The following is a 23821-nucleotide window of genomic DNA, read 5'->3' as shown; positions in this document are numbered from 1 at the left end:
ATACCATGACCCAAGAAGGGTATAAATGTGGCACAATTCAACAAAAAAAAGAGAAAAGCTTTATACAATCAAAAGTGTTTTACTTCAAGATAGAACAATTTTAGAACTGTTTAAAAATCTTAGCATGTATTTTCACTGTTTAAGCTCAAATGAAAAGATCAGCATGCTTAATGAGTATAAGGATGTGGTCTGGGAAATTAGACATCAAAATATTGAAAACTTCAAATATTCTTATAAAACAAATCAGGCAGTTGTTTAAATAAAGTTGTGATGTTATGCACATGACAGAAATCAGGTGTCATTATAATTTATTTTCATTCTTGGTCTAACTTCACTTAATGTGGGACTATAAATGATTCCTTTGTTGCTTTTTTCTATGCAGCAAGCACTTATACTCACAACCAGCCATGTTTTGACAGTATGTCACAGGCAGACAAATCTCACTAATACGTGTGAAAAATGTCAAATGGGTGCAGAAGTTATATGTTGGATTGTCAGGAAAGCTTTGTTGGTACAATGTAGCAAATGTTCAACTGAGCACTAATACATGGGTACAAGCTCTGCATTGTTCCCATTGTGGAAAATTATTTCCAGTCAAGTCTATCAACACATCAATCTCAATTACTCAGTCACAGTGTCATCCAGGCTGGCTCACAGTAGACACAGTCTAGATGAGAAAAAGGGAAATGTATACAAGTTCCCACACATTACTCAAAAAACCAGACTAGAATGGAAAAAACAATCTCCTTGGGCTATTTTTATTGATAAGACAGAGACATGCACTCCCCTCTCTTAATTGCAAACCTACCTGTATTTCTGTGAACTGCATCAACACAGCAAAGTTGGTTGTGTGGTTACAAAAGCAGATTGTGATCTCGGACTCAAACTGGATCACTTGGCAACCTTGGTTTGACCATCCGGCATAATGTCCATCTCTGAAATAAACATTACAAAAATATCCAGCCCTTTGAAGAATATAACTGCTTTAAGGCTTTCAAATAATCCGTACAATAAGTGGATGCTTTATTAAAGTTAGGTTAACTGGAATGCAGATATATATTTTGAAAATACATTTCTTGTAGCAACTCATAGGTAGCATAGAAATGTATCTGAGACTGAAAATTAGTAAGTAAATGTATTACCCAGTGTGGAACAGAATCAGCAGGGACCCGGGTAAATTAATGTTAAGTCAGCTGACCTCTGCTTCAAGCTTATGGCACTATTAATTGCCTCAGTGCCTATTGCAAACCACTGCAGTACTTTGCCAAGCATAATCATGGACCAATCCAATGGAAGTCCATGGTCGCCAACGCTCTCTTAATGGTACCTGAATGTCGAGGGGTGATGCCTGGTGGGCAAGGAGGAGAAAAGTAAACTTCAGCTCCTCCTCTTCACCCCAGTTGGATTGGAGTGGTATATCTTCCTCTATTTGCTAATGACAGGGGAAAGTGGTGGGAAAATCGGCTTTATGCTAACAGCAATTTTTTCCCTAGTATTAGAAAATGGAGGAAAACATACTCTGACTAGAATGCCCTCAATGTGAATAGCCTGTTGATGCTCTGACACCCTAATCTTTTGGACAAGGTACTACATAGGGCATTGAGCATCCACAGAATGAGACATGAGTATGTGTAAATGCCTTCAGGGAAGCAGAGGAGTAATGGGGAAGGGATGGAGCAGTGGACCAATGTTATAAAGACACTTTTCCAATCCCTGTAAAATACAATGGTTGGAACCGGGCAAATGTTAGGGTACTTACTGAAGACTGAAGTTCCAAAACACACATGTTGGGGTGGCAAATTTTGAAAATCCAACCTTTAAAAAGAACATGACACAACAGCAGTCAAACTTGAATCAGTGCTGGATTTCAACAAAACCGCTTTGTGATGTACTCATCCAAAATAACATGTTTACATTTACACTGAATTAAAACAAGACTGTGGGGGCACTATGTGAAAGAGCTTGGCCAACTTCAATCGACCTTCAAGTAAACATGGGACTACAACACAGAATTATCTCTGACCAACTGGCAATTTTAGTGGGCACCAGATGGTCGATGTACGTACGGCAGACTAACTCACTGGTGCAGTAGGGATGTTGAGCTGGGATTAACAAAAAAGACTTGCATTTATGTGGCGCTTTTCATGACCATCGGACATCTCAAAGAGCTTTACAGCAAAACAAAGTACTTTTGAGGTGTAGTCACTGTTGTAATGTAGGAAACACAGCAGCCAATTTGCGCACAGCATACTCTCACACAAACAACACAATAATGACCAGATAATCTGATTTTATGGTGCCAATTGAGGGATAAATAGTGGCCAGGTCACCAGGGATAACTCCCGTGCTCTTCTTCAAAGTAGTGTCACGGGATTTTTCTACATGCAACCAAGCAGGCAAATGGGGCCTAAGTTTAACATCTCATCCAAAAGACGGCACATCTGACAGCACAGTGCTCCCGCAGTACTGTACTGGAATATCAGCCTTGATTGTTGTGCTCAAGCCCTGGAGTGGGACTTAAATCTGAACCTTACGACTCAGAAACAGGAGTGCTACCAACTGTACCATAGCTAACATCCAGCAGCCAAGTTCCATTGTTGGGGTGGTACAAAAAGGCTGTTTAATTCTGTAGTTAACCTAGGACCACAGGTACCTGATAGATACCTTCAAATTTCAGACAATCACCACCGTGTGCATGCACGCATGTAATTCAAATGAATGAAGAATGAAAAGTGTGGGGGAAGAATCTTGTGTCCTCCCCCATGGCATGTTTTGTGGCGAGGAGCATTTAATTAGGTGGACTGTGGTGTGGGAACCCACCTCCAACCCAATTAAGTCCATGGGCTGCCATTTCACCAGGCTGCCAATTGAGGCCCTTAAGTGAGCAATTAATGCCCGTTTAAGGGCCTCATTCCACCATAATTGGTCTTAACCCAGCAGGGGGGTGGGGAACCCGCCATGCATGGAGCACAAAATACAAACCCTGGCATGGTTGCTTGCAGGGTCCCAGCAGGGGTCCCTTGTTCAAAGGTACTCACTCAGTGCTGATCGAGGGACCCAGCATCAGGAAGGTTGGGGGGAGCGGGGGGTGTGGGCCCTGCCGAAAGCCACGCCTTATCCTTGCAGACAGCTCCCCTCACCCTTCTTCGCTGTGACCCCACCCCACACAACACCCCTCCCGCCATCATTCATCTGTGCCTGGGTCCCCCCTCCATCCGAAGCCTCAGGTGGACATAGTACCAGCAGTGGCCACCACCTCCCCAGTGGCGCTGCTGAGTACAGAAGAACTGCTGACATCCGCTCCCCCCCACCCCGCCCTCTCCGGGTCCTTGATCCGTGGGGTGGCCCGCCGCTGGCCTGTTAAGTGCCTGGGTAGCAGAAGATGTGGCAGGCTTTCTCAAAAAGAGGCAACACGGGGTCTCGCCAACTCTCCAGCCAGTGGCCAAGTTCCCCATCACCTCCAAAAGATCCTGCTCATGGAGCCTGTTTAATCTGTATGGCAAAGCTAACACCACTTCAAGCACACAAAAGAAACAGGCTTGACACTGAAAGGCAGGTATAGTGCAGCATTAGTTGCTGAAGGGTGAGACTAAAGGCAGCAAAGGGAGGAAACTGAATGATCCCTTGATCCCTGCTTTCATCTCTTGTCTGGGCCTTTGGAACTCAGATGTTTAGACATGCCCACCTGCCTCCCCAGCAACCCGGTTGCTTCAAAAGGGCTCCCTGCTTTAGAGGATTAGAGCTCATTCATGCTACTGATAGGTTCAAGCACCTCTGGAATGATGCCTTGGGTAATTTCATAAAAACTTTCTGCACACCCTCATCTTAGGCACAACGATTTACATCTCTTTCAAAAAATAAAGAATGTTAAAAGATGCCTCTGTGAAAATGGATAAGATGCTAAGTTAAGCATAGCCATGCAACAAGGTACCCTGGGCAGGAGAATAAATTTTCCGGACAACAATTTATTTCTATAATAACCCTGCAATCTGCATAATGATATCTACGTGTCTGAGTGATTTTGGATAGAGCCTGGTGCTCACCAAGAGAAATATTCATTTTTACCATTTGTAAATGGATGAACTCAACCCAGTAGGCTTACTAATCTCATTTAAAAATTGGCACAGGCATAACTCATCTATTCTTTTAGCCTTTGACACTGGCCCTTTGCTTTGGATAAGAGGACTTATGCTGCCTCTCCATGTAAAGTGATGGGACTGGCTGGACCAGTTGACTGCAACTGGTTTGTAGTCAAAAAGACGGAACATGAACCATCACAAAACCCACCACAGGAAATGCAACCTTAGACTCCAATACATGCAGAGCAGAGCATTCTCGAATGACCCTAAATAAAAACAATTCCCTTGATGACAACTGGGAGTCTATGTAATTTATCCACCCTTTTCACTATTGAGAAAAAATTAACCCAAATTTTCCCATTAATCCACATGGGAGGTTGGATTATCACTGCCTGCAAAATCAGATGGTGAAGGAGATTTAAGAATCGTGTCATAAACAATGACATGGTTCACAAAGAGACTGACACAGATTTTTGATGCAGGCACAAATGACATTGAAAGAAAAATGCCACAGAGTGCATGAAGAGCTTGCTTTGATTTTTTTAAATTTATTCTGTCATGGGATGTGGGCATCACTGGCCAAGGCCAGCATTTGTTGTCCATCCCTAATTGCCTTTGAACTGAGTGGCTTACTAGGTCATTTCAGAGGCCGGTTAAGAATCAACCACATCACATCCACATAAGGATGGCAGATTTCCTTCTCTAAAGAATATTATTGAATCAGATGAGTTTTTAAATGACAATCGACAATGGTTTCATCGCCACCATTTCTGAGACTAGCTTCTTAATTCCAGATTTATCAACTGAATTCAAATTCCACCAGATACTATGGTGGGATTTGAACCCACGACCCCAGAGCATTGATCTGGACCTCTGGATTACTAGTCCAGTGATTTGTTAATATAATCCAAAAACTAGCTAGACTGTGCATTTGAATCGACTTGGGCAATTGAGCTGGAGATTCATCAGAATGCAGGGGCTTTGTTCCAGGTGCTATAGAGAAAAGAAGCTGCAAACAGGTTTCTTTAATCTCTAAAGGGGGAAATGTAAAAAGGAGATAAACTGGAGCAAAAAGGAGATAAGATGGAGCAAAAAGAAGTACTGAATTCTTCTCAAAAGTATATGGAAACAAATTATCTTCCGACAATCTATTCTGCAAGGCCTATGTGATGTTATTATGGTTTCCAAAATAATGTCGTATAGAAAAATAATCATTCTGAACTACTTTGAGAGATGCAATGAAATATATAACAGTTATTTTAATCCAAAACATTAGAAGCTATAAACTTTATGAATACAGTTCTAATCAAGTAATACTCTGTTTGAGGAACATTCTCAATTTGCTTACCACAGCCCTGTGTGACAGAGAATACTGCACAGCAGTGGGGATGTTCCTTGCTCTGACTGGATCACGTACAGTTGAAGAGATAACAGCTGTCTGAAGCTGGCTTGTCTGCAAGCTGGAATCATAATACATTGAGCTGTATCGGCTGTTTATATTGCAAAAGCACAGAAATTCTCCTATGATACTTTCTGTAAAATGTATGTGCTATGAAAGATAAATGTTTATCTTGCGTTCCAATTTGTGGAGTATTAAACAGTTCTTGTCCGATATTGTCGTGGTCCATTACTGTTACTTCGCTATCAAAATCATTACAGAATCATATCATCTGATTTGTTATACAAGAGAATAACCAAAATGCAATACAAGACCCTGCAACCTCAAGCCTAAGTGTCCTCTTGTTACCAAATTCAGATGGAGCACTGAGCAAGGGTGAGTAAATTAAAAGCAGTTTATTAAGAAACAGCATCTGGTTAGCAGTCAATACAATAGGACTTGAACCATCACAAAACCATCCACAAGAAATGTAGCCTCAGACTCCAATACACAAGTTGATATTAAATACTCCACTCTGTACTGTGTGTTACAAGTCATTCAGGCATAAGTAGACCCTGTATTGCTTTGCTCCACATAAGAAACCAGACACTCTGCACTAAACAACATTATAAAAGTTAGTAGCATGCATTCTTATACAAAGTAATGTGGTACCATGTTCAAAAAGAGTGACGAAACAGACAAAGACAATTATAGACCTACGGGTCTTAGTTCAATTCCTAATGAAATAGTGGAATTGATTATCAGGAGTAAAGTTGTGGAATAGCTGCACAAAATATTGCAGCTAAATGTGACATTTGGAATGACTGTATAGAGCATTACATGATAGGTGCATACTTAATCAGAGTATAATTCTGTCCCAAAATCCCAACATATCAAATCAGTTTCTGTTCATTCACATAATAAAGTTCCTGATCTAGTAAATCATAAACATACTATAATGATGTAAGTATAAAACATTCCTCAAATGATTGTTTTCATGGTTCAGCAGTGAATTTTCTCACCCTAGTATATCAGCCATCTTGCATATATTATCCATTTCTTGGAGGATTTGCAGAATAATAAAAACGTGAAATAAAATCAGAAAACCGCTAAAAAAAAAACAGAACAGGTTGATCACCTGCTGATTTGAACAAGATATCTCTCCTTCAGACGGAAACTGCTTTCTACACAGTTCTGCATTCATTTCAAAATTGAAGTATGGGTTTATCTATTGGAGAATCTTCTTTATATTATGGTCAAAGTTTTCTGGTCATTGATTATTAATCTTACCGTTTGTCTGATCTCCCAGCTAGTAATACAGAGTCTAGGTTGTGAGGTGTCAGATGATATTCCACACTTCGATAGTAGGCATGTATAAATATCAATTCACTGTATCCTAAAGAAATAAAATAAACGCTTAATATTTACAGAAACACTTTCTATTAATAAAAATACTAGATAGTCGCAACATGGATAGGGACAACAACCAATAAAAGCAAATGCAACTTAGAGGAGGTTATGGCGTCTAAGTCGCATCACAGATGAACACATCTCTCGAGCTCCTTACTGATGATATGCACTCTTTTCATTTAAAGGGATAGAACCTATAAAGCTGTGTTTTCCATGTATGCATACTCAATAGGCCTCATTAAAGATTGGCAAGGGGTTGGGTTTGAATTTGTTTCTCCAATCTCTTGTGAGTATTAGCTAATAAAAAAATTGTCAATAAAATTGTTTTATTAGCATCTATTCCCCCATGTCTGAATCTCTTATTTTTTAAAGAACACTCTCCACTGTGATATCTCCATTTTTCACAGCCTCATTAAGGGAAATAGGTAAGTTAGGGATGGCCGGATTGGTTTGTATTGCAGTCTTGAGACAACTACAAATTGGATTGCGGCCAATTTAGATCAATTTAAAACATGATGTGCAGTATCTATCCATCCACACTGGATTGATACACAAGGTTCAGGTGCAACCTTTGCTAGTTTGGATTGTAAAGGGTTCCCTCACCTAGAACATAATGTTTCTGTCCTTGTTATTACCCCTTCCACTTTTAGGGATGGACAAAAAAATGTTGGCATTGCCTGCAAAGCCCACATACCAAGAATGAATAAAGTAAAATCCCACCATAATCCATTGCACCCTCACCAACTACTGCTGCATCTCTAATCTCCCTTTCCTCACTAAGGTCCCCAAAGTAGCTGTTAATTTTCAACTCCATACCTACCTCACCCAAACTTCCTCTCTGAATTCATCCAGTCCAATTTCCAACTTCTCATCAAAACATCACTAATCAAAATAATAAAATACATCCTTTGTACTTGTGACTATTGTGCACTATTCCTTCCCATCCTCTCGGTGCTCAGAATGTTTGGCCATGCCGCCCTTCACCACTATCTCACGCCAGCTACCAAGCTCCATGGGTTTATTGTCACATTCCTATCTATTTGAACACAGCAGATCCAGCATTGACTTCTCTTCCATCCTTTGCAGTATCACCTCCAGATCTTGCAAGGATTTATATATTTACCCCCCTCCTACTCATTAACTACACAATTGGCTATGTTAACATCATCCAGAAATATAGAGTTAGATTTCACACATTCACAGATGACACTGAGCTCTACCTTTCCACCAGCTTCCTCGATCAGCTCTGTAATGTCAGACTATTTCTTTGGCATCCATTCTGAGATGAGGTACAACTTCTACCAACTTAACATTTCAGTGACCAAAATCATCATTTTTGTCTACATCCATCCTCTCCGACCACTGATTCAACTGAATTGGACTATTGACAACTTTGGACCCTATTTCACTGTGAGCTGTGTTTCAGACCCTGATCCCTATCCACTGAAGGGACTGCTTACTTCCATTTCCACAATGCTGCATGCCATCACACATGCCTTCAGCACCTCCAAACTTCTTGACATCAAACTCAAATCCAACACTATCCATAAATGCCAACCTTTCCAAAACTGTGCTGTACATACCCTGTCACATTACCTCTGTCCTCACAGATCTACATTGCCTCCCCACCCTCCAAACTTAACAAATTTAAACTGTTGCTCTTAAGTCCCTCCACAGTCTCAGCCCATCTTATCTCCACAATCTCCTGCAGGGCTGTGTGCATCCCCCAAACACTCCATTGTTGCTTCCAGCCATTTGTGCGTCCCCATTCTGTTGGTGGCACAGCCATCAGCCACCTGAATCCTATTGTCCAGAATTCCCTCACTAAACTTCTCAATCTCTCTGCTTTCCTTCAAGAACATTCTGAAAGCCCACTTCTTTGACTATGTTTTTGATCACCCATCCTATTCTCTGCCTTCTTTACTGAGCCTCTGTTTTCACATCTTTCTTTGAGTGCCTATTAAAAAACTACATAATGTTACAAACGCAAGGCTTTATGAGGCAGTTATGCTTTAAAACATTTCCTTTAATTTACAGTGAAATAGAATGTCCTCGATAGGAGGATGGTGATCCTACTAAACTCTGCATGGAGACAGGCCCACGTGTTCTGTAACTGATACCTTTGGAAAATCAAGTAACAAGTTTCGCACCTTGACACAAAAGAGAGGCAGCTAGTTTTCTGGAGACAGAAATACACAGACACAGAGAAGGAGACAAGAACAGCTGATGCTGTGAAAAGCAGAGGAAAATACCGTTTTATGTGTTAGCCACAAGGATGCTGGTGCAAACTGGTTCCTTGTTCAAAGAGACGGGACTTGTGGAGATTTAAGGTAAAAGAAGTCACCAGAATGGACCTTGCTGCTGAAGTCAGTTTGGGGACACTTAGAAGATTGAGTGGAACGGCTTTCGGAGTACACAGAAAGAATTGCCCTGGCGTGACAGAGAGATGGGAGTCTGCTAAATAGCCAGGAGAAGCCTAGAACTTAACCTACAAAGCTACATATCTGTTGGAAGCATGGCATTAAGTAAAATGTGTTATAAATTATTTAAATTGCATTATTTAGTTAATGGGGAAGTACCTTTCCTTTAGTTTGATATATTAGTTGCCTGTTAAGTAATGCTTAGTCTATGTTGATTTTACTTTGTTTGTTACAGTAAAAGTCTTCAAACATGGATCGCATTTTAGTTCACTAGGCTCTCTAATCCTACCTACTCTATATATGATTTCCTTCATTTTTTTTATTTCCGACACACACCCCCTCCCCACCCCCCCACCCCCACAATTTTCTCCCTAACTCTCCTGCAAATTATTGCTGAAACACCGTTCACACTTCTCTACCTCAGGTACTTTTTCAAGTGCCTAATTTTCAGTTGCAAGTCTAAATGAGGAATGTTGCCAGATTATTTATATGATTGCATCTGCGATGCCTTCATATTAACAACCAAATGTACATTTTCCAGCAAGGGTCACCTGATAGTGTTTGAACAAGAGAGCTGGCTGATGTTTCCCTGCCTGGCCCAGTGGCACTGAAGCCAATTGTAACACCTTTGCTGCTATCCCAGCTCAGGTCACCTAACTCAAAGCAGATTGGGAACCAATTCAGGGGCCTTCTCTCTGCAGGTTTCTCCACGCAAGTCACTGGGTAGGCTGTGTATTTATTTTCAACTTGCCCCCTGTGTTGAAATAGACAAATCTTTATTAGAAGCTTTTTCCTATGCTCAGAAATTCAACCATGGCAACATTAAGAAAAATAGATGAGCAATTTTGGTGGTTAGCATTCAACAGGAAAATCTAACACAGAAGACATGAATAATACTATTCGGTGTCACTTACCTAAAGTGAGAAGCAGGGACATCTCTGAACCAGGGATCTGGATTTCATCCACTCGATTGCGCGCAGAAAGACATTTGGGTTTGTAAACAAGGTCACCTTCCAAACTGGGCAACTGGCTTGCTTTGATCTGCATATCTACAAGATTATATCAGAACAAGATTGTATCAGCAAATGCTGATTTTCTTTCTCCTTCCTGCCCCTCCCCACTGCCCTAAAGTCATTGACTCTTTCCTGAAGCTTGGGTCCACCAGGTGCTGAGCACCCTCCAGTATTTCACCCAGGTGGCCATTGTTTACATGTGAGCTTTAACACAGAGTTTCATCTGGCTACAAGGTGCATCGCAGCCAAGTCCAATCTGCTTCTTGCCCAATATCCATGCACACTCACTTCCTAGCAACCCACCTCGTCCACTGGCTTACATGACTCTATCATTCTGCTCAAACTGCACAACCCTTCTCTATGTGATCCCCTGCCTACCCCATGCACCCTACCCCAAAGTACAGCATCTGAGACCAAAAGTAACTCTTCATCTGGCACCCAATAGAACATCAAGTCATTCAGCACAAATCAAACCGCGGCACCTTCCTGGTTTATGACTTTGTTACCCACTGGATAAACTCACTGTGCCATCGCAAAATAATCTTTTGACAATTCATAAATGCACGACAGTCCACTCAAAGCGCAGAATTGTCCGGTCCCATTGACGGCAGGCGTCATGGCGGGCGTGAGTGGACAAGATGGTGAGAAGGCCAAAAATCGGTTTCACGCCATCGTGAAACCAGTTTGCAATTGTCTATTCCGACCGTCAATGGCGGGCCCCGTTTCCCGCTGTCCAATGTCAGGAATTTTAATGTATTTGCATCTCATTATTGTGCCCTAACGCCGAAATCACACACCTCCCCATGTCAAACACCATACACTTGGAAAAGCTTGACAAAAGTGAGCATTATTCCACAGCTGAGGCTGTTCACCAGGAGCTCCATTGACATGCTTGGAGTTGGGCCTCTGAAGCTTTTCTGCCCACTCAAGCAACACAACAGCATGAAAGTGCCACCAAATGCTCCAAAACTTTTCACCCCTCGGGCACAGACTGCAAATTAATGTGTATTTTAGGAGGTCACAGAACAATTTGCCATCTGGGCAAGTTGTAGAATCCCCTTGCGAAAGGTGGCCATGGCAGAGTCATTGGGGGAGGCGGTCACAGCCGCTTGCAATGTCTTTATTCAGGTGTGGACCAGTCTCCCTCATGGTTCAAGCTAACAGTGCAGCCTGGCAGTGTGGGTTAGGAGAATGCCTGCGCCTGAGCTGAGAGCACAATATGCAGTCCAACAGGCAAAGCTGCTGCCAATCGGGCAGGTGGAGTGGGGCAGAGGTGAGTGGGTTTCGGACAGCCATGAAGTGCACTGCACACTGACCATCCAAGTGCTGGCCAGCAATCTCCGGCAGCCGGAGCCGGAGACTTAACCAAGAGAGGTCCTTAGGAGACATATGTTAACCCACACATCTCTCCCTTTGATCCTGCAGGAGGAGAACATCAGGATCATGGAGCCTGGTGATTTAGCGGTATGCTTCATGCTTACTGGGAGCAAAGAAGAAAAAGAAAAAGAAGGAAGGAGAAGGAGAAGGAGGAAGAGGAGAAGAAAGAGAAGAAAAGAACGGTGGAGACGCCTGGCTTGGTAAAGGGAGGAGCACCTCCCACAAGATGAAGGGGCAACAGGGCCAGCTGTGTATGCAGCTGAAGATCCACAGAGATGCTCGTAGGCATCTTGCTAGACCTAGGGACTATAGATGGTGCCTATCATTTCTGCAGATGACTGGGAACCAGTGTCACCGAAGACTGCGCATGTTAAGGGAACTGTTCAGTCACATATGCCACCTGCTGCAGGATTGGACGCCACGGGGGTAAGGAGGGCGTCCACTGCCAGTGGATGTGCAAGTGACCGCAGGAATCAATTTTTACGCCAGTGGCTCTTTCCAGGGTTCTACAGGTGACCTGTGCAGGATCTCGCAAACTTCCATGCGCAACTATATCCAGGAGGTCACGGACACCATCTTCATGAAGGCACACAACTTTGTGCATTTTGTCTGGGATCAGCAAATGGAGGAAGCAAGAGCGCTGGGGTTTGCGCAGATCTCTGGTTTTCCACAGATGCAGAGTCCCATCGACTGCACTCATGTGGTGCTCAGATCTCTGTGGCAACAAGCAGTCAACTATGTCAACCGCAAGGGCTTCCACTCACTGAATGTTCAGCTGGTCTGCGACCACCATGAACAAATCCTGCAGGTCTGCGCGTGATTCCCAGGGAGCATCCATGACACCTACATCCTTAGCAGGTGTCAGATCCTTGACATCTTCCAGGGTCCACTGTGACTGCAGGGTTAGCTTCTCAGGGACAAGAGCTACCCACAGAGTACGTGGCTGATGATGCCCGTGCAGCGACCTCAGACTGCAGCACAGCGACGGTTCAATGAGGCTCATGCCACGACCCGGACTTTGGTGGAGCAAACGATAGGCATTTTGAAAATGAGGTTCCATTGCCTTGACAGGTCCACTGGAGCACTTCAATACAGTCCACAGAGAGTGTTGCACATCTTCGTATCTTGTTGTGTACTACACAACCTAGCGCTGCAACGGGGCAGGACCTGGCTGAGTAGGAAATGGCAGAGCTGCACATCTCCTCCGACAAGGAGGACATCGAAGGGGATGGTGGTGATAAAGTCCTCGAAGGCGAGGGTGTCGGCGATGAGGTCATCTCGCTGGCCAAACACAGCAAGCATGCTCAGGATGCCCACATAGCTACAAGATTCGTGGAGGATGATGTCAAGAAGCTGTGAGGACAGTCCTGACATCCTCACCTTGCATCTGTGAACGTTTGACTCCTGTGTGGCTGATGGCAGCGCACATTCTCTCAGTGCTCAGGCTCATGTCATGGATAGGCAGCTGAGACCCTAATAGGTGCTAGATTCCAGGAGGATGATGACAACATGCAGTGAGGACACTCCATAAATCTTCACATTGCCTCTGTGAATGTCTGACTCCTGTCTGGCTGAGGGTAGCTCACTTGCACTATGTGATCAGGGTCATATCATGGAGCCACAGCTGTGAAACTTTAAGTGCACCTGATCCTTTGTCAGCCTTCAGCACCTGACCCCTTGTTGGATCCAGTGCCCTTTGTTGAGGTTAAAGGATCTGGGTTGCACACTTTGTTCGGGGCGACCGAGTCGGTACAGAGACAGAGAACATCCGGAGATCATCGTTAGAATAAACACATGCTGTTTCTTTACAAACTAACTCTACAACTACACTTGTGTGCTCACAACATACAACTCTGTCTTCACTTATCAGTGACCAACTTGAGAACACTCTCACATAGAGGTAGCCCGTGCTACTCTGCTATTGGACAATAAGATCATGTGACCTTACATTACAATACTTGTCTTAAAGGTATACTACATTTCAGATTATTACACCCCTCCTCCTTTACTGAAAAATACATTTTACAATTTTTCAACAGATCAAGTTATTTACGCATCAATTATTTACAAAGTCAGTCTCTCTGGGGGTTTCCTTATGCGTGTAGACCATCTCAGCTCTACAGCTTCTGAAGTTTGCTTTGGAGTCTCCCTTACTGAAGTCATCTGAGCATCAGGTTCTATCACAGGTACCTGTAAATTTGTTTCTTTGACTCTTTCAGGTACAGTCGACCCTTCAAATACATTTGTACTTGGTTGAGTTTTCAACAAGAAATGTTGATTCAGTCTCGAGCACCAGTGGAATCACTTCTGGATATTTAGCTTCTCCACTTTGTATGTGATCCACATGTCTTCTTATTATTCGATCTTCAACTTTCACAAGGTAGGAAAGAGGTCCCATTACAGCACTTATTTCACTGAACAACCGTGCTGGTCCTTCTCTAAAATTTTCCACAAATACCTTCCCTCCTACATTAAATGTTCTGTCCCGACTGCGACAATCATGTCCCATTTTCTGATTTTCCTGCCTTCTTTCTACCTTCCCCATAATTAGGCTCAGCCTCGATCGGAGACAGCGTTTCATCAACTGTTCAGCAAGTGGGAGACCTGCTGTCGAATGAGAGGTGGTTCAGTAGTGGAATGGAAATCGTGCTAATTTAGTCACTATCGAATCTCCAGACAATTTCTTTATACCAGATTTGAACATCTGAACCACTCTCTCAGTAAGTTCATTTGAAGAAGGATGATATGGAGATGTTTTCACATGAACAATACCATTGAGGCTTGTAAATCGGTTAAATTCAGCACCTTTCCATTATCTGATACAAGCGCTTCAGGTAATCCATTTATAGTGAAGCTTTGCCGTAGTTTGTCTATTGTCACTAAAGATATGGGTGACCTCACTTCATATACATCCATCCATTTAGAATGAGATTCTATGATAAGGAGAAACATTGTTCCCATAAAAGGTCCCACATAATCGATGTGTACTCATACCCATGGTCTTCCTGGCCACTCCCAGGTGTGTAATGGGGCTGTTGCAGGTAATTTTTGTCCTTGTTGACACTGCATACAACCTCTCATTAGGTTTTCTATTTCTCCATCTATTCCCGGCCACCACATACAGCTACGTGCTATTGCCTTCACTTTGGAAATTCCGGGATGTGCACTGTGATGTTGAGATAACAATGGCTTTCATCCTTTGAGAGGACCAATCACTCGAACTCCCCACAATAAAATACCTTCTTGGCTGGTTATCTCATATCTTCTCTGGCAATATGGTTTCACTTCATCAGATTCTTGTATTTTTGACCAACCCGAAAGAACTTGATTTCTCACTTTGGATAAGACTGGGTCTCAATTCATCCAATCTTTAATTTATTTGGCGCATAGAGTCATAGTCATAGAGATCTACAGCACAGAAAAAGGCCCTTCGGCCCATCGAGTCTGTGCCAGTCAAACAAGTACCTAACTATTCTAATCCCATTTTCCAGCACTAGGTCCATAGCCTTGTATGCCATGGCATCGCAAGTGCACATCCAAATACTTCTTAAATGTTATGCGGGTTTCTGCCTCTACCACCCTTTCAGGCAGTGAGTTCCAGATTCCCACCACCCTCTGGGTGAAAAAATCCTTCCTCTCATCCCTCTAAACCTCCTGCCCCTTACCTTAAATCTATGCCACCTGGTTATTGATCCCTCCGCCAAAGGGGAAAAGTTCCTCCCTGTCTACCCTATCTATGCTCCTCATAATTTTATACACCTCAATCATGTCCCCCCTCAATCTCCTCTGCTCCAGGGAAAATAACCCCAGTCTATCCAATCTCTCCTCATAACTAAAACTCTCCAGCCCAGGCAATATTCTGGTAAATCTCCTCTGCACCCTCCCTAGAGAAATCACATCCTTCCTATAATGTAGATTCCAGAACTGCATGCAATACTCTAGCTGTGGCCTAACCAGCATATCGGTGATGAGTCCAGGACATTTAATAACAAGACGTATTCCTGAGGAATTGGAACATCCTCATCTTTTACCTCCAGGGGTAAACAACTGAGTGCATCTGCATTTGCAATTTGGCTTCAGGGTCCGTGAATAAAAGTATACTCATACACTGCCAAGATCAACGCCCATCTTTGTACTCTTGCTGAGGCTAAAGTGGGTATAGCCTTGTCTTCACTGAACTGGCTTGTAGCCTATGAACATTAACACCCAGGCTGTGCAACTAAATCTTCCTAACCTTCCTAACCCTGCCACTAAATCAAGGTGGTCACCCAACATCCACAGCAGAGGTGGAGGCAGCCTCCTGACTGCTACGTCCTATTGTCTGTGATGACTTTGGTGGACGTTCTCTGGAGGGCCGAGACCTGGAGGGCCCAGGCCTGCTTTGGGTATCCTGCTGTGGGCCAGGTGCACTCTCCACGGCCTGTGGAGCTGGAGATGATGGGGTCACAGGAAGAGGGGATTTGGATTGGCCGGACATTCCTGGAGTCACCTGGGTGGATTGCCCCGGGTGTCGAGCTGCGGGTCCCCCTCCCTATGGGTGCCGGCTGACTCCTTAAGGAAAAGGGAAGCTGGAGCGAGATCAAGGTGCCCCACACCCCTCTCGCCTTGACACTGTTGGAGGCTAACAGTGTTAGCAATGGAGTTCAGCCCACGCAGCAGTGCAGGACCCATGTCCTGGATCAAGGTCTCCATAGCAGCTTCCATCCTGCCAGTGTTGACCTTGGTGCATTGGCATGCTGGCGCTATCACCTCAAACTGTAGGCAGGGGGACTCCTCCATCGTCCTTTGTAATCTGAGGAGTGCATCAGGTATCTCTTCCTGATGTTCCCTTGATTATCTTTGCAGCTCCAACAACTGATTGAGGACAGAGTCCAGAGGCTCCTCATCTAACTCGGACTCAACAGATTCCTTGCCTCCAGCAATCCTCCAAGTGCTGCCGTCATCGGATGTCGCTATCTCCGCCTACTGCGGAACAGATTGTGTGCTGTGTTCACCAGGTTGTGATCCCAAGGCTGTTCTAGATCTAGGTTCCATCGAGGTGTGTGTCGCTGTGCTGGTGGAGGGTGTGGGTGAGTGCTGTGATGGGTCTTCAATGATGCTGCCCTCAAGGTCGTCATCCGAGCTGCTCTCAGCGCTGGGGTCGGGGCCAAGGCTGCCTGAAGGCGACATGACAGATGTGCCTAGGAGAGAAAGTGGAGATTATTAGTGCTTGGTAGCCACTTTACACACAGAACAGTGGACCCTCCTCGGCCTATGGAGCAGAGTAACGTTGAGAGGGGGATGATGTGGTGCAGGATCCTCACGTGGGTGCTTACCGCCAACCTCACTGTTGCCACAGGAACAGTCCACGTCTTCTCGGGCCAGCTCCAACCCACGACTCTCGAACATAAGAAATAGGAACAGGAGTAGACCATTCGGCCCCATGAGCCTGCCCCGCCATTCAATAAGATCATAGCTGATCTTCTTGTGTTTCAATTTCCACTCTCCCATCTAACCCCGATAACCTTTGATTCCCTTTGAACGTGTTGAGAACCTTGATGTCCGACACTCCACCACCATCTGGGACCTCGCCTGTTAATTGTGCAGGACAAGATTGCACACAAAGGCAGATGGAGAGAGTATGAGCAAGGCACATGACAGGCCAAATGAGAAGGGTGCCAGGCATGTGTGTGTGCTGGGCGGAGCCATGGATGGGATGAGGAGGCCAGATGGAGATGTGAGGGTGTGTGTGAGAGAGTGAATGATGATATTCTTTGAACTGTCGGCAAGTGAGATCCCAGTGAATGTGCGTTGGGCTTGTGAGTGTGAGAGTTGAGATTGATGAGATGGTTAACTTATGCTGGCAGTATGGATGAGATCATTCATCCGTTTTCTGCACAGGATGGCCGACCTCTTGTGTGCAGCATTAGCACTGACCACCTCTGCCACTGCCTTTCAAGCCAAAGTGGAGAGACTGGTGGGCCTCCTGCGGCATATCGTAGTTAATTCTTCCTGGCTTTTGGGACCATGTCTTCACCGGAGCAGTCCTGGGCTATGAACTTTGAGAAGTGTGTGCGTGGCTGCAGTTTGGACCTGGCCCCAGAGTGACAGAGTGACAAGGTAACAGTGTGGTGGGCAAATCAGAGGTTGTCCACCAGCGATCCAGTCACTGCATAATTTATGAGGAGGGAAGGGGAGGATAGAGCGTGAAAATCCGTCATTGCGACCAGTGGGTAAAACATCTTTTATCCACACCTGCTACTGCACTTAGTACATCTCACATGCTCCTGTTCCTATTTCTTACATTCTTATGTTCAAGAGTCACAAGTTGAAGCCGGCCCGACAGGACATGGGCTGTTCCTGTGGCAACAGTGAGGTCGGCAATAAGCATCCACGTGAGGATCCTACACCACATCATCCCCCTCTCAACGCTACTCTGCTCCACAGGCCGAGGAGGGTCCACTGTTCTGTGTGTAAAGTGGCTACCAAGCACTAATAGCCTTCACTTTCTCTCCTAGACACATCTGCACATCACCCTCAGGCAACCTTGACCCCGACTCCAGCACTGAGAGCAGCATCGTTTTCCTCCTTTCTGGAGGAAATATGACTGATACCCATTCTTTGATCCGTGCTCTATCTTCCAGGTGAATAGCCTATGCACTGACCAAAACCAACGTTGGTGTGGATTAAACAGGCCCCATAAATTATTTGGAAAACATTTTCCCCCAGTTATTTTTAAAAACATAACAAAGTGGCATGAATAGTGCTAGAACAAATCAGCACCGCACTCGGGAATAAATCTAATTGTTAATGAGAGTTTGAAAAACTGGACCCTAAACAGTCAGGGAAAAATCTCTAACGTCAGAAGTAGCTCAATCAATCTCCCGAAACCATTCACATTCCTTTTCCAAAATCGGGGTGCTGCTGAGTAGGTGGTTTTGAACACTTAAACGTCAAAGTAAAACACAATCCTTACCTATGTTCTCTGTTGACAGGACAATACTTTGTCCAATGGAAAACAAAATATTAGAAAGCTTCTCAGCAAGCATATCAACACTGTGAATTATAACATATGGTCCATGGATCACCTGCAGAAATAGAGGTCACAAGGTAAGCATTTTCTTCCATATACTCACTTGTAAAGTCCTCCAAATGCTTTTGGTGTTATAGTAGCCAACTTTCTATGCAATATTGTCAAGCTCGTGAGACAAGCTCACAATCTCAGAACAGTGTCCACAATTATTTCGGAAACTTTCAGAGGATGGTAATTTTCACAACTGGGGCAATTCCTGAATTCAACCATGAATAAAATTGATTGAGAGCATTATGGCAAACGGACTTTTTGACTCATGATACATAGATGTTACTTGCATATTGGGTGATCTTCCAGGGTGTTGCTCACATAAAAATTGCTTGATGCATTCCATTCCATGAAATGCATAGTAAATTAGTACTTCCAATGGTTTACAGCGATTGAATAAATGAAAAGCCTTTTTATTAGAGTATTGTGGGAGTGTTTGGGTCGAATTTCTATATAATGCGTTTGATAAAGGGAGGGGAATCAAATCCAGTGATGGACAGTATGTAATTGTGGTGGATTTCTTTTAGCTGATGAGATTAAAATTAAAACTTCTGAACAATAAAGGCATTACAGTAAACTAAATAAATAATAGAAATGGGTATTTAAATTAAACAAAGTTAACTGACAAAGATTAATTGTATATTGAAAGATTGTATGTAAAGGGAATGAGAGTTCAAATAAATTAATGCAAAATATATTGTACACATGTGTATTGTGTACACACCTGTAAAACTTATTGTGCAATGTGTGTATTCAATAAAATTTGTGTGGGACATTTTGTACATAATCAAAATGAAACGTTTATTGAATTTATACTCGTGTGGTGCAAGAAGTATATGTTTATGTTTTTGAGTGTTTGACCAGTGGATGCAGTATTGGGGAGGAAGTTGGGGCATGGTGTTTAGGAGGAGGATTTGTTTTCAATGTAAATTGTTCACGTAGGGTTTTGTACGAATGTGAAATCAGGTATATGACAGATAAAGGGGGGGGAATTGGGAGTTTGAAATGAATGGTAGGAAAATATAAACCACTGGAGGAGGAGGAAAGAATATGAGGGCACAGAGGATGATGTTGATAAGTGGGAAAGAGATTCGCGGTGGTGAGGAGGTGTTAAATTGGAATTTTGGGTTGAGAGACAGGAAACAGTGAAAGATTAGGGGATTAAGGACAAGGAAAGTTTTGGACTGCAGAACATTTCATGGTGATTATGAATGAGACTGCTGAAGTCGGGTGTGAAGAAGAGAGTTAATGTGGTGATGAAGAATAGAAAGTGCAGGGAAATGATTTGTCTGTATAAGGGCTTATATAGAGATTCTAGGGTTTGTAGTAGTACGTGAGTTTAAAGGCATGATGTAAATTAGAACAGGGTTTTAGATGTGAAAAAAGTGGAGAAGGTTTTTCTGCTTTTATGAAACACTGGTAGGTAGGTCATGAAATGTGCAAGTAGTGGGAGCACATTCTGGAATCTGGAACTAGTTGGAGTGATAAGTGAGCACAATGAAAAGATACGAAGGTGGTGTGCGCAAATGGATGAAGCAGGAATAAGGTTAAGGAGTAGTAGTGGTGCTTTTGCCACATTGGGAGCATTGTAGGATGTCATGGGATTGAGATCTTAGGATCTGGGAATAAGGAGGCATCTCAGGATATGGAAAAAGTGGAAGAGCAATCAAGGTGTTGGAATAGTGGAGTAGGAATACTGGTACTTTGGGAGGTAATATCAGGTGTGGTAAAGGTAGGTGTGGGGGACTGGAGTTTGGGAGGAAAAGTCAGGTAACAGCATTCAGCAAGGGGTGGCACTGGGGTGTAGAACTATTGGGGTAGTAGTGTCTCTCCCTTCTCCTCAGCATTTTTATCACTTGCATTTTATTGGTTTTGGTTATGTTTATACTCATCAAATGATTGCAATTCCGAGGCAATCTCAATCTTGCAAAACTGTTTGATGTGAATAGTAGAACAAATCAACACAGATGCCATCATGATTTCAATATTTTTCTCACTTCCTGATTCCACAGTGTATTGCATTAAACATCAAATATCATCAAACCACACATAATCAGCAACTAATACCTCCCAATTTAAATCACAAACATTAAAAGGTAACATTTTCATCTTAAAAAATTCAAAGCAGTGTTATTATGTGGTTTAAGGATAAGACTAAATTAACAGAAAACAATCACTCATTTTTAGCATTGCAAACATCAACCCTTATGTCTGCAATACAGCATTATTTCTCCAATAACACACAGCAATGTATATTGCTTTAATGGCTGCTGTTTCGACCTGTTTTCAAAAGCATTTATTATCTACCAGCTGAAAGTAAATTGGTTTCATAGAAAAGTTTTGTAGATTAATATTTATATTTCATGGGAGTATTTTCCACATCAAATCCAAGGTACTTAAATATTTAGCTTTATAGTACAATAAAACGTAAAGCATTCTCGCACCTCAGAGATTATGAGCCATTCAAAGGAGCACTTGACATCTATGATTTTGCTTGCCAATTTTATGTAGTTGGTAGCCAAGCTCAAAATTGTTTCTGAATTATTTGCTTCTGTCTCAAAATCCAGCTCAGCGACATTTCCAAGAAATCTTGCCAATGCTAGCAAGTCGGCCGAGGTGAGTTTAGCATGGCTTTCATCTGTGGCTTCTAATAACACATTGGTGATGTAATTTGCAATAGTTGCATTTTGTGGGTAATCACTTTTGTTAAGCAAAAGATAGTCTGCAACCTAGAGCAACCAACAAACAGAAATATTTTCACACAACACACGGTCACAACTTGAAACCAATAACTGATATTGTACATACTTTTAAAAGTTGGAGACATACTTGTTGCAAAATATATTGAAATCTTACAATAAAAGTTTAGGTTCAAAGATAAATATTACTAAAGCAGTTACCAACAGTCATATTCAAAACATATGTTCAGCAGCTATTATATTATATTTGAAATATTTTTAAAATTTATCAATCATAGAAATAGAAGTAACAAGACAAGAACAAACCATTCGTCCCCAAAAATTGTGTCAGTGTTTATCCTCCACATAAAAATAAAGCTCGTACCACATTTACCACCCTGGGCTGGAGATTCCGGGGTGATGGAAGTTGGAAACTGACCAACTTTTAAAAAAGGCCGCTCTATAGCAATAATACACTGCCGGAGACCTTAAGCTGAGGGTTGGCCCTCCGGTCCTCAGTAGAAGGAAGTCCCGTCCTCGAGAGCTGCCAACCAATCAATTCACTGGCAGCTCTTGCACTATCAGCAGCACCAGAACTCAGTAGTGAGCGCTGCTGGGACTGCAAGCACCTTCCACAAAGAAATGTCATGGGTGCCTGAGACAGGTAAGTCATGGGCTTTTTTTTGGGTGGGGAGGAATCAGGAATCCTAGAGAGGGAGGCAAGGGGTTTAGAGGGGGGCAAGGGGGTTAGAGGGGGAGGCAGGCAAGGAGGCACAAAGGGGGAATATGATCTTGGTGGGGGTTGTTCCCCCCCCCCGCCATGTACACAGAGCATCCCCTCCCCCAAATGGGTGCAACAATTTGGGTGAAAAAATGGCCTTCCACTCTCACCCATCTTACACTGCCTAGTAGCAATGGAAGTGGTTTGAGGGGCTTAATTAAGTGGGCAATAATTGGCCACTGAAAACACTCCCAGGGGGGGTGGTGGGGGGGGGGGCATAAAATCTAGCACTGTTTCCATATCCCTTCAGCCCCTTATTCAATCTAATCTTGAATGTTGACATTGTTTTTGCCTCAACCATTAACCCTGGGTGTGAGATCCAAACTCTCGCAACCTTGTGCCATAGGTACCTCTTATAGGTTACGGGGAGAAGGCGGGAGAATGGGGTTGAGAAACTTATCAGCCATGATTGAATGGCGGAGCAAACTCAATGGGCCGAATGGCCTAATTTCTGCTCCAATGTCTTATGGTCCTATGGTCTCTTATTTAGTCATCGTACTGATTTTCATTCACTGTGCCGCTCCTTGCTAATCTCAACCACCAGCCAAAAGCAGAAGTGAGCCCCATTCATAACAATCAATATCATTACATAATTTGATTTACAACAAACAATTTCTATTTATTTTTAATTACTCTGTACCATCTGGGGAATGACAGATGCATTGAGCTATGAAAAGATGGCCTTTTCACTTTTCGAATTGGATTTGAATCTAGCCCAACCTGGTGGCTTGCCACACCACAGTTAGTTTATGGGGAAAGTGGAATGGCCTCTCTGTTGCCATTGGGAGCACTTCTCTGAAACTAACCTTAAGGCATTTGGTTGAGATAATAGCAGCTGAGAGATTCTTTCTGCATCTGACCTCTCGTTTATCTATTACGTTGATTGGTTAAAATATAAATTAAAAGCCAAGTGATATGCACAAGAATTACACAACTCTGTGCAGTTCAGAATGGAGTTGTATTTAGTAAGCAAAAATGTGAAGCTAACCCAACACGAATAATCCTTTGGGACGTTTAGTTTCAGAAACATTAACATATGAGATCGATGTGGTTTAGGATTTCTTATATTCACCAATACAACCCCACTATTAGACTAATCCTTGACACAGTTGTTTAAATGATCAGATTGTTAGATAGTTTAAGTTGAAATTTTATATGCAAATGAGAGCGTTTCCATTTCAAAACCATTTTGTTCCTAAAATTTAGTATTGCAATTATTTAAAATTAATTTAATGACAATACTTCCTCTAAGATGTAAAATGGGTGACCAAACTCCATTCAAAGTAACGAATCAATGTTAAAGCATTTACATTTGAATCTATAAACATTAGCTTTTAATTAAAACAGCCTACTTTTATGCATGCAACTCTCTTCTGCAACAAATCCACATTGCGAAGTAACTGTTCAAAACAACAACTAATTACTCACTGAAACACCGGCAGATTTTTCCTTGACATAGAAGAAAAATGGAGAGGGTGGGAGAGAAGAAAAGTCTTGCATTTGTTCGTACGCATCTGAAAAAGGAACAGAATTGCTAGAATATTTTACGAATCATGGTATATGAATGGCAATTCGCATAAAATCAAACAGGAATCCGTCTGAGCATTTAAGGGTTTTCTCGAATG

The 23821-nt window shown here is 42.9% G+C and overlaps 1 protein-coding gene across 1 annotated transcript in view; it reads right to left on the bottom strand.

Annotated features, from left to right (window-relative positions):
* Positions 1-23821, bottom strand: part of LOC144692711 (adhesion G protein-coupled receptor D2) — a 290395-nt gene that overhangs the window by 249587 nt on the left and 16987 nt on the right. The window contains exons 4-11 of the mRNA XM_078561799.1: positions 23625-23710; positions 21182-21466; positions 18633-18744; positions 10202-10336; positions 6748-6853; positions 5428-5569; positions 1760-1815; positions 809-935 (exon numbers count right to left, since the gene is read on the bottom strand). Coding sequence (XP_078417925.1) covers positions 809-935; positions 1760-1815; positions 5428-5569; positions 6748-6853; positions 10202-10336; positions 18633-18744; positions 21182-21466; positions 23625-23710 — 1049 coding nt within the window. The remainder of the gene's footprint in view (positions 1-808; positions 936-1759; positions 1816-5427; positions 5570-6747; positions 6854-10201; positions 10337-18632; positions 18745-21181; positions 21467-23624; positions 23711-23821) is intronic.

Source organism: Cetorhinus maximus, chromosome 17 (assembly GCF_964194155.1).
Source record: "Cetorhinus maximus chromosome 17, sCetMax3.hap1.1, whole genome shotgun sequence".
In the NCBI taxonomy this organism is placed as follows: domain Eukaryota; kingdom Metazoa; phylum Chordata; class Chondrichthyes; order Lamniformes; family Cetorhinidae; genus Cetorhinus; species Cetorhinus maximus.
The sequence above is the reverse complement of the archived record's forward strand: the minus strand, read 5'-3'. Positions and strand labels throughout refer to the sequence as shown.